General features: G+C 47.9%; 1 protein-coding gene across 1 annotated transcript in view; it reads right to left on the bottom strand.

The window, feature by feature from the left end:
* Nucleotides 1-364: 364 nt before the first annotated feature.
* The window catches only part of LOC106809873, a 14,640-nt gene continuing 4,102 nt past the window's right edge, over nt 365-10,902 (bottom strand). The window contains exons 2-7 of the mRNA XM_014813109.1: nt 3,523-3,634; nt 3,128-3,190; nt 2,551-2,750; nt 2,033-2,192; nt 1,498-1,728; nt 365-1,068 (exon numbers count right to left, since the gene is read on the bottom strand). Coding sequence (XP_014668595.1) covers nt 920-1,068; nt 1,498-1,728; nt 2,033-2,192; nt 2,551-2,750; nt 3,128-3,190; nt 3,523-3,604 — 885 coding nt within the window. The 5' untranslated portion in view covers nt 3,605-3,634 and the 3' untranslated portion in view covers nt 365-919. The remainder of the gene's footprint in view (nt 1,069-1,497; nt 1,729-2,032; nt 2,193-2,550; nt 2,751-3,127; nt 3,191-3,522; nt 3,635-10,902) is intronic.

Below are 10,902 nucleotides of genomic sequence, written 5' to 3'. Positions count from 1 at the left end.
AATTCATTTGCTTTTATTGCGCTTTTATTTTTTATTTTTTTCCAAAATCTGGGGAAGGGGCAGCTGCCATGGCCATGGATTCCATAGCATTGCAATTGTGGTTTCGAATTTTATCATAATTTAAGCTATATGGGGCGCTAGGTGTCTATCTCTAAATTTGATTCTATGATTTGGTTGAGAGAAGTTGTCAAGACGGTTGCTGCATGTAAGATGTTGTGCAACCTCGATGGTGATCTGTCTATTTGATCAACTTTGTCTCTCTCCATCTTTGATATAGTCCCTTGGACTTTGGAGACTAATCATTACGAGGTTATGAGGTGTGACCTGGTCCAAGTACAGGTAAAAAACTCAAATAACAATATAATGTTTGTTTACTTGACTTTTGTTTATTATACATATTTACTATGACAAGGTCCTATGTACTTTTCTCCGTTAAATATTAAAAACGTCTAACTAAACCCTCTATTTTAATTGAAAGACAAAATTTAACCAATAAAATATAAAACTTTATCACACCACACCAAAGCGTCATTAAACCTTTAATGTGCAGCTGTATGACTCACTTTACATGGTCCAGGAGTATGCACAAATTTGTATATCTGCCCCTATACGTACATATGCAAATCGCGTAAAATGTTACAGTTTTACACTGTTGTAGCCAATGTTCGTACATTGAAATTTATATAGATGTGAGGTAAATGTAATTCTGAACATATCTTTGAAATTATAATGGTAGTAGTAGTACTTCTTGTTGTTGTTGTTGTTGTTGATGACAATGTTGTTGTTGTTGTTGTTGTTGTTGCTTCTGTTTCGCTGTTGTTGTTATTGTTGTTAGTTTTCTGTTGTTATTGTTGTTAGTTTCCTGTTGTTATTGTTGTTAGTTTTCTGTTGTTATTGTTGTTGTTGTTGCTGTTGTGGTTTATATGGCAGATCTCTCCTTGGCTAGAGTGGCGGCATCACAGGTTGCTGTGTAGTCGGAGTTGAAGTTAACGTTGCCCGGAGACGCGATGGCGAGAACCTCATCCCTGTCTACCATCGACCCAATTCCATGCACGAATAATGTTACACCTGCAAGCGAGAGACAAATAAATGTTATAAAACGGAATTTTCTAAAGCACAGACACACGCGTACACGCACATTTACGCACGCAGGGCTGTTCTCTGTAATTGTAAAATGCAATGAGGAATCGTATAATCATACTGAAGCTTGTCGATATTTGCGAAATTCCATTCATCAGATTAGTGCAGCATGTGTAGTTGTTATATTTATTATAGCTGGCAGGGAATGAGGGGTCCATTCCCAGGTAAGAAAAATATGCCATTTTTCAGTGTTTGGTAAATTAAAGTCAAAATATCGGCTTTTGCGCGTCCCCGGTGACCTCGATACCCGAAAAATTTATCCGATTTGTTCCGGTTCCCATATAGTCAAAATAGTCCGACCCCGCATCTCGAAAATGACCGCCCTCTCTCGTTATTAGTTGCGAAGGGTTTTCTCACCTGCTTGCTTCAGCGGTTCGGCCGCCGCTATGGATGCAGCGCTGTCGGGGCAGTTCGACTGTCCGTCCGTCAGCAACAGTACGCCCTTGGTTGCAGCGGGGCGAGACTTGCCGCTGCCTACCAGAAGCCAGTGAGCGACATCTAGCGCGAGGTTGGTGCAGGTGGCGCAGCCGTCATACGGGATGGGTCCGCGCGGAGTTTCGCGCGTCGGGCACAGATCGTTGGTCGTCCCTGAGGAGAGTATAAAACCATGTTATCAGAGCAGGAAAACAATGTTGTTGTTGTTGTTGTTGTTGTTGTTAACATTAGTTAGAACATTAACTTTCTCTAATAGACTGTTGCCAGAAACATGGTAAAGGTACGAGTTTCTGATACGCGGTGTATAGATGTCAGGCCTACGCGAAAAAGGTAATGTTAAGACTAATGTTAAGACTAATTTTGTTTCTGACAATTGGCCAGTCGTCTATACCTCGCTCCATCTGCCCTGGTAACTTCTTCGTGTGTTCTCTTTTTAGTCGAAAGGTTATACACTTACATTTGTAGTATCGGAGTTTTTCGATGGCCGTGGTGAGCTGCGTTACATTCCTGTATGTTTCGAAGAAGTCCGGTGAGTCGAGTGTCACGATTCGTCCGTAACTCATGATGGTGACGCGCGCACGGATATTCAAGTCGTTGTCCAGCAGCTGCACCCATTGCTGTGGATGACATCAATTACACACAGAAATCAGCAATGCAACAGAACAGCAATAGTGAAACAGTCCGTGCGTGTGTTCGTATGAGTGTGCGTTCAGGCGTGCGTACTTGCATACCCCTGTACGCGTACGAGCGTGCGTGTGTAGTAGTAGCACCATCTGCAAATGTAGCACTGCACGAAATCGACCAACTATGAATATATACTCGCTATTAAAATAGAGTACTTATAATTAATCATATATGTATATATATATGTATATATATATATATATACATATAATATAACATTATACCTCAATAATATAATAATATATAATAATAAGGCGAAAATAAACACTTATAATAGATAGAATCGCTTACAATGATGGCGCACTTGGCGCTCTCAAATCCGTCTCTGGTGACGCTGAACGACCGGTCGAGTAGGAACAGTATGTCTACGTCCTCGTCGTTCTCTGGATGTGCGTCGATCGTGAACAGATCCGTCGTTGTCTTTATCGTCTGAACGAACTCTTTGATCCTGTCGGCATTCTCAGAGATCGAGAAGAAGTCGCTCTGTGGAACTGTGGATTAAAGTGAGAGATGAGTTGTAGTCATCATTCAGCTGTCGACATTGTTCGTTCGAGCGCTCTCGTTGTTTATTATGTCATTTGTCTCGCCAACGGTTAACGATGTTCGCTACCACTGAGATTTCGATATTTCTCGTCAATGTACGAAATCGATGTACGATATCGATTATCCGTCAATGTACGAAATCGATGTACGAAATTCGCGCCACTACACTGAGTTTTACACATTCATTCCACCTCATTTGATTTCAAATTATTCGTACATATTGTTGTTACTATGTACATAACGACAACAACTGATTAGGAGATAGACACGCTCGCGCGTATATAGACTGTGCATGGCACATCAGATCGTCTCGGTATAATCTTACCGGCCGGTTTTGGCAGAGTCGCCGGCTTGCGAGTTGGTTTCGGCTTGGGCGTTGTCGTTGTTTCTGCGGACACACACACAGACACTCAGATTGTTATCAATACTTCGTTAATATATTCATAACTATAATACATTGCCAAGGCGGACGTAGATGCGCGCCGCCACGTGATTGATTACGTCGTCACGCCGATCATTATGACGTCACGATGCAGTATTCTGATAAATTCTTGGGAAGGATAAAATCTTAACGAGCCGCCACTACCCGTAGGTAACAGACTTATGAGAATGGCTTGTTTGATTAGTAGACTTTACGCATAGACTTTTAGTTTAGACTTTTACGTTAGAATGGTAACGATGCGAGGGGATTGCTGCATATATATATATAGGCCTACTCACTGAATCTGTTGAAGAATCCTTGACCGCTAACATGAAGGACACAGCCCGCTAGTAGCACGAGAACGACGAGGCTGATCTTCATTGTGTGCGACGTGCGTGTATGTGACAAAATCTACAACGAAACAAACGAAAAATTGCAACGAACCCTCACAACACGCGTGATTTATTGCGAGCGTGATGCGTATACGTAGCGTTCCGATGGGGTTTTCTCGTCTGCTGCAACTAAGGCATAACATAACTGCTAACATAACCATAACATAACATAACCATAACATAAACATAAGGCTAGGGGCATAACATAAGGGGCATAACTATAACACGCCCGCGCGACCTGCTGGCCCATTATATAGCTGCATATAGATGCCTGCATGCGCACGATTTTTGAACATTTACGCGCATTTAGACTTATTTTTTGGAGCCTCGTGAATGAACGAGATGTGGGTTGGCGATAAGTTTTTATCGAACTGCACCAATATACGATGTTGCGTATTGGCGAAAAAACAGAAGAAAATAATATGTTCATCAGCCCTTGAAACGCGACGTCACACGTTTTCTCTCTCTCGCTCTCTCGCTCTCTCTCTCTCTCTCTCTCTCTCTCTCTCTCTCTGAGAGATTCCAAGTTTTTCACTGAAACACAGTGCCCTGTGAATTATCGAAGTAGAGAATAGTTTGCAGTGAGGGTCTTGTATTATCCAAGAGTTAGTGTAAGCATTAGATGTAGCATGTAGAGTTTTGCACATGATACATGCTATGCTAATATTGTCTAGAAATTCCAATAAGACAGCTATATCTTTGGCGCGCATTTTTATACGCGCCGCATAAGTACATGATCATTGGGTACGTTGAATAGAGAGGGCATGCTAGTACATATATTACCATAAGTAATATAAATATTATAACATACATACGGTAGAATACTAAAATACTCACCGAATATAGTATGACAAACTAATAAATGAGTATGGAGCAGATATAAGATAAAGAGTATAATATATAGCGAGGCGATATGGACGAATATAGAAACTATAAGATGACTACAATATATTGGAATATAACGGTATAGACTATATAAGAATTTGTAATGGATGATAGTAAAATATAGAAAACAAAAAAAATCACAAGATATGGAATACGATTCTCTATTGGCGTAGCTACCGCTGAAACTAATGAACGAACCCCTCCCGTATATACGTACTGTCGTCGACGAGTCGATCGCGTTGACGTATCTAATACAGCAGCTGGAGTGGGACGGTGTGGTAGTAGGTGCGTGATCGGACGACTGCTAGAGAACGATGCGATGCTTGTGTAGGGCGTTGCGTTGGCGCAACGTGCGCTGGGGCTCGAAGGATAGGACGCGTAAGATCGAAGTAAACGCTTGCAGTGGAGAGGCGAGGAGAGGTGTATGATTATATCATATATGGGTCCAGATCCGGGCTGTACCCGAGGCGAGGTCCGGGAGTGCGCGACTCTGGATAGCTCAGGCCGTCATGCCGACGCGGTACCGGAATTTAGAAGAACCAAACAGAGGAGCGCACCGGAGGTTGTCTCACCGTCGCGGCGCGCGCGGCGCGCCGCTGTGGGCGGGGTGAGTGGGTGTGCGTGTGTGGAGCGTGATTGTGATGTGTTGTGTGTCATGGTTGTGGGTGGTGGTGTGCGTGGGGAGTGTGTGGTGTGGTCGTGGGGGTGGAGTGGTTGTGTGTGGTGTGTGCGTGGGTGTGTGCGTGCGGTGTGCGGTGTGTGTGTGTGTGTTGTGTGTAGTGCGTGTGTGTGTGTGTCGTGTGTGTGTGTGGTGTGTGTGTGTGTGTCGTGTGTGTGTGTGGGGTGGTGCATGTGTGTGAATCGTAGGTGTGGTAGTGGGTATGTGTGTGTGTGTGTGTGTGTGTGGGTGGGGTGTGTTTGGTGGTGCTGTTGTGTGTGTGTGTGTGTGTGTGTGTGTGCTAGTGTGTGTGTGTGTTGTGTGATGTGTGTGTGTGGTGTGTGTATCGTTAGGCGGCTGTACTCCGCGTGGTTGGGCCGGCCGATCCGCCCCGGGGCGGAGGTAATTAGACACAACGGTCTGGTACGGCGCTGCGTAGTTCCGCTGGCCATGCGCAATTTGTTAGCTTTCATTGATGAGTGAGGGTGGAGCAATAATCCAAAATCGTGATGATTGAATAGGAGCGAGTAGTGAGAGCGGCAAAAAGTGGTTAAATTAATCATATAATTAATTACTAGGGCAGTGTTTTCTATTAAGAAAGAGAGCGTGGCGCGTGCGTACGCTCGTGTATGTGGGTGTTTTTGCCGCTAACATAGGGAGATTTGCCTGTTAGGGTGGTGTGTGGCGTGGGAGCGAGGGAGAGCGTTACTTCTTTTTGCTGGGTGAGAGAGGAGCGGGATCTGGGGCTAGGGAGCTGAGATGTGATCGTGTAGGAGCGTGTGGGGCGAATGGATTGCGTCGCAGCTTGTGTGCACTGCGCATGAAAAGCATAATTGTCGGAGAGGTGTGTACAGTGTACGCATTATACGTTTGAGTGATCCCTCTATATTCGTAATAACAAGCCACCCGGCAGATTCATCATAGCAAATTATAACGTGTGCGTAGGCGCGGCGCGCTAGCTGAGTGGTGTGTGTGTGTTGTGTGTAGTGTGTGTGTGTGTGTGCGTCCGTGTGTGGTGTGTGTGTGTGTTGTAGTAGCTGTGTGTGGTGTGTGTGTGTGTCGTGTGTGTGCTGTGTTTGTGGGTGAGTGTGCTGTGTGTAGTGTGCTGTGGTGTGTGTATGTGTGTGTGTGTTGTGCTGTGTGCTGTGGCGCGCGGCGCAAGTGTGGTGTGTAAGGGCCGGTCGTTTGCGCGCGCGTTTGTGTGTCGTGTGTGTATGTCGTGGTGATGTGTGTGATGTGTGGTGTGTGGGCACGCAGTGCGTGCGTGGTGAGTAGAAGTGTGAGTGAGTGAGTGAGTGAAAGTGAGTGATGTGAGTGAGTGAGTCGAGCCGAGATGAGTGAGGAGTGGCGTGAGTGAGTGAGGTGAGTGAGTGAGGTGGAGTGAGTGAGTGAGTGAGTGAGTGAGTGAGTGAGTGAGTGATGAGTGTAAGATGAGCGAGCGAGCGAGCGAGGGCGTGCGTGCGTGGTGTTGAGTGTGAGTGTGGAGTGTGTGTGTGTGTGTGTGTGTGTGTGTAGTTGCGAGTGTGTGGTGTGATGTGTGTGTGTGTGTGTGTGTGTGTGCTGCGTGTGTGTGTGTGTTTGTCGTGTGTGTAGCTGTTGTGTGTGTGTGTGTGTGTATGTGTGTGTGTGTGTGTGTGTGTGTGTGTCGTGGTGTGTGTGTGCGCGTGCGATGTGTGGTGCTGTGATGTGTGCGCGGCGCGTGGTGGTGTGTGCGCTGTGTTGTATGTGGTAAGTGATGATGTGTGGGCACGCGTAGCGTGCGTGTTTTTAGTGAAGATGAGTGGAGTGAAGTCGAGTGAGTTGAGTGAGTGTGGAGTGACGTCGAGTGAGTGAGTGAGTGAGTGAGCGCAGCGAGTGCAGTGAGTGAGTGAGTGAGTGCTGGAGCTGAGTGGGTGCGGTGAGTGGTGAGTGGTGGTGAGTGAGTTGAGTGAGTGCTGAGTGAGGTGGAGTGAGTGAAACGTGAAGTGAGCGAGGCGAGCGAGCGATGCGTGGCGTGCGTGTGTGAGTGTGGAGTGTGGGTACGTGTTAGTGTGTGTGTGTGTGTTGTGTGTGCTGTGTGTGTGAGTGTGAGTGTGTGTGAGTGTGAGTGTGTCGTGAGTGTGAGTTGTGTGAGTGTGGTGTGGTGTGAGTGTGAGTGTGTGTGAGTGTGAGTGTGTGTGATGTAAGTGCGGTGTGTGGAGTGTGAGTGTGGAGTGTGAGTGTTGTGTGAGTGTGAGTGTGAGTGTGAGGTGTGATGTGAGTGTGAAGTGTGAGTGTGATGTGAGGTGTGGAGGGTGGTGGAGGGGTGAGTGTGAGTGGGAGTGGAGGTGTGAGTGTGAAGTGTGCAGTGTGAGTGTGGGAGGTGTGGGAGTGTGAGTGAGGGTCAGGTGTGATGTGAGTGGTGGAGTGTGAGTGGTGATGGTGAGTTGCGATGTGAGTGAGTGTGAGGGTGGTGAGTGTGTGTGTGATGATAGTGTGGTGGTGGTTTGTTGCTTGGCCGACGCGCGAGGAGTGAGTGAGGTGATGGATGAGGTGTGTGTGTGTGTGTGATTTGTGTGTGTGTGTGTGTTTGGTGTGTGGTAGTGTTGTGCTGTGGTGTAGTGTGTGTGGAGAGTGAGTGAACGATGAGTGAGTGAGTGGAGTGAAGTGGGAAGTAGAGTGAGGTGAGTGATGAGTGAGTAGTGAGTGAGTGGAGTGAGTGCAAGTCGAGTGAGTAGAGTTGGAGTGCAGTGTAGTGTATGAGTGCAGAGACGTGATGTGAGGTGGAGGGTGGAGTGAGGGTGAGTGAGTGAGGGGTGAGGGTTGGGGAGTGAGTGGAGGTGCGAGTGAGTGAGTGAGTGAGTTGAGTGACGTGAGTGAGTGAAGGCGAGGCGAAGCGCGAGCGCAACGAGCGACGCGTGCGTGCGTGTGTGAGTGTGTGTAGTGGTGTGTCGTGTGTGTTGTGTGTGTGCTGTGTAGTGAGTGTGAGTGGTGAGTGGTGTGTGGTGACGGTGTGGCAGTGTGAGTGTGGAATGATGAGTCGGGTAGAGTGTGAAAGTGTGTGCTGTGCGTGGTGGCAGTCGTGCGTGTGGCGGTATCTGTGTTGCGTGGTGCCTGCGGCTGCCGTGCGGCGTGGTGTGGGTGTGTTTGCTGTTGCGCGCCGTGCGCGCTGAAGGTAAGTGAGTGAAGTGACGTGGTGTGTGTGTGTGATGTGTGTGTGTGTCTGTGGGGTGTGTGTGTGGTGGTGTGTATGCTGTATGGTGTGTGTGTGCTGTGTGTGTGTATCAGTGTCGTGTGTGTGTGTGCTGTGGTGTGGTGCTCGTCGCTGATGTGGTGTGTGTCTTGTCGTGTTTGTCGTGTTGTGTGGTGTCCCACATGACAAGGCTGTACTGCGGAGTGGCGGCTTGGTGTAAGGTCGATATGCAGACATCTGTGTGCGCGTCTATAGAGCGTTCTTTGTTGTTAATTGCTGAGCAAACACGTTCGAGGTGGACCGATGAAAACGCCGGTAAATTGTGCTTGGTGTTAGCTTCTTTGGCATTGAACAGCTGTCTGTTCGTCTGGAGGGCCTTATAAAACGAGACGCGCGTTGGCAGCCGTCTGCCTACAGGAGTTTCCGATCGCCTTGATAAAGGACCCTCGCTGTGCTACGATTGGGCATGACGGTCTGACTGAGACGGCGCTTCAAGGAGAAGCGCCAGCGAGAGGAGCCCGCGGTGTCCGCGGCGATTCAACAGCAGTGAGGACAAACATCAAAACGCAGCCGTTACCGCGTGCTAGGAGTTGAGGTAACACGACAAGAAATTGTAGTGACGCTTGAACATACAGCCAGGGTGGAGAAACTCAGGCCACAGTGGACTATTCATATTGGAGGGGAAAGAGGGTCTCAGTAAATGTGTACAAATTCTCCAAGGTATAGTGATTTTTTCATTGAAGTTAAGTTCGCACACCCAGGCTTCGGTTTTTTGGGGCAAGTTTTTCAAGCCTGTGAAATACACGTGGTGTCGAATTCCCACAGTATCCGGGAGATATCGATTGTGATGTACAGTATGCTACCAAATCAGGAAGAAGTCACGATGGAGTGCTACCAGAAGTCCAGCCGTATTCGTGGAAAAACCTCCGGTTCTCGCTCCTGTAAACATTAACGTATATTTGACTATTATAGTTGGTGTACGTTTGTGTCTCTCGCTGCGACAACCTGAGCGCGCCAACCTGACAATACGCAGTAACTAACTAAGGTTCACCGGTTACGGGCAGTGCAACACAGTGATAAGTGACAACGAAGGTAGCAGATAGACTACTCCTACTTGTACGTCGTACCGTCGGCCACTCGCAGATCTCGTCCACACAAACAAGCTAAATCGATACCAACTATACCTGCACGAGCGCTCAGTGTACTCCGCGCTCTCTCCTCCGCGGTCACGGACCATGAGGGGACGTGGACTCCCAGCCCAGGCGTGCGTTCCGCTCCGGTGCCGATAGCGTGGTTGATCAAACATGCCCACACACAAACGATGCACAACGGGGCACCCCACCCCGCTCTGGCTGGCCCTATAGCTTACGTTACGTCTTATAATAAAATGTCAACAGCCCGGGTGATAAACAAAGGCCTATACCAGATAGTAGGCGTAGCGCAGACAAAGGCTAAATAACCGGCAAGACTTTCTATCCACGGCCACGGCCTGCTCATAGCATAGGGCAGGTTTCTAATCCTGCACGTGGAACGTTGGCACTACCCCATCTCTCTGCTATTCTCAAGGTACTATACATTGGTATAGTATGCGTGTGCCGTTGCGTCTCTCTCTCTCCTCTCTGCTCTCGATCTCTCTCTCTCTTTCTCGGTGATACGAAGAGGTCTTTCCTCGCTCTCTGGTCTCTCTCTCATCTCATCGCCCTCTCTTCTCTCTCTCTTTCTCTCTCGCGCTCATCTCATCTCCTTTCTCTCTTCTCTGTAGGCCGGGGGGGGGGTGCGGTGCGTGCGCGTCTGTATTTGTATTTGTGTCTTGGTTGTTTGTGTGTAAGCTATCTAAAAATTATATGCCTGCCAATGCAGGGCGGTTGAGGTATATTTATTCACATAACGATTATGCGCTTTTATATCTATATCAATTGGCAGTTTGTACAGGGTCAGCGGAAAACCTGGCAAGCCGCCCGCTAAAGGCAGCTCAAGGCGCCAGGGTCAGGGGGCAGGGCTTCAGGGTTATGCGGTAGGGGTAGGGTTAGGGGTAAGTAGAGGTAAGAAGCCTGAATTTGACAATTTGAGCCTTTTTCAATTGTACATTTAAGCGTGCCTGTGCCTGTGCCGCGTGAGCGTATAATTGCGCTTGTGTCTGGAGGAAGGGTGCGTAAGCGTGTGGCGTAAGCGTGTGGCGGCTGCAAGCATTGGGTAAGTAGACATGGCGGCGTGTTCAACTATTGTGGCAATGCCTTGATAATCATCTGCAAGCAATCTTGGAAACCAGGCGCGACCGCAGACTGAGGTTAACTTTGGCTGGTGTTAGCTTCCTGCCATCTACTGTTGTTAGCAGGAGAATACGGTATACACAGAATTGCGAGATTGTTAAGTTGGTGCAGTGTTGGTTTTTGCGCTTAGCCGTTATAACGCAATACGGGACAGATGTTTTATAAAATGTGAATGTGTTTTTTCAATATTGAGTGGTGTGTGTGTGTGATGGTGGTGGTGTGTGTGTGTGTGTGTGTTCTGTGTGGGGAGGCGCCGCCTGATTGGTCCCGCTGCTAGGAGGACCTGATTGGTCCGCTGAATAGGACGCCCTGATGCTGGTTGC

This window comes from Priapulus caudatus, unplaced genomic scaffold (assembly GCF_000485595.1).
Source record: "Priapulus caudatus unplaced genomic scaffold, Priapulus_caudatus-5.0.1 Scaffold392, whole genome shotgun sequence".
NCBI classification, from domain to species: domain Eukaryota; kingdom Metazoa; phylum Priapulida; class Priapulimorpha; order Priapulimorphida; family Priapulidae; genus Priapulus; species Priapulus caudatus.
The sequence above is the reverse complement of the archived record's forward strand: the minus strand, read 5'-3'. Positions and strand labels throughout refer to the sequence as shown.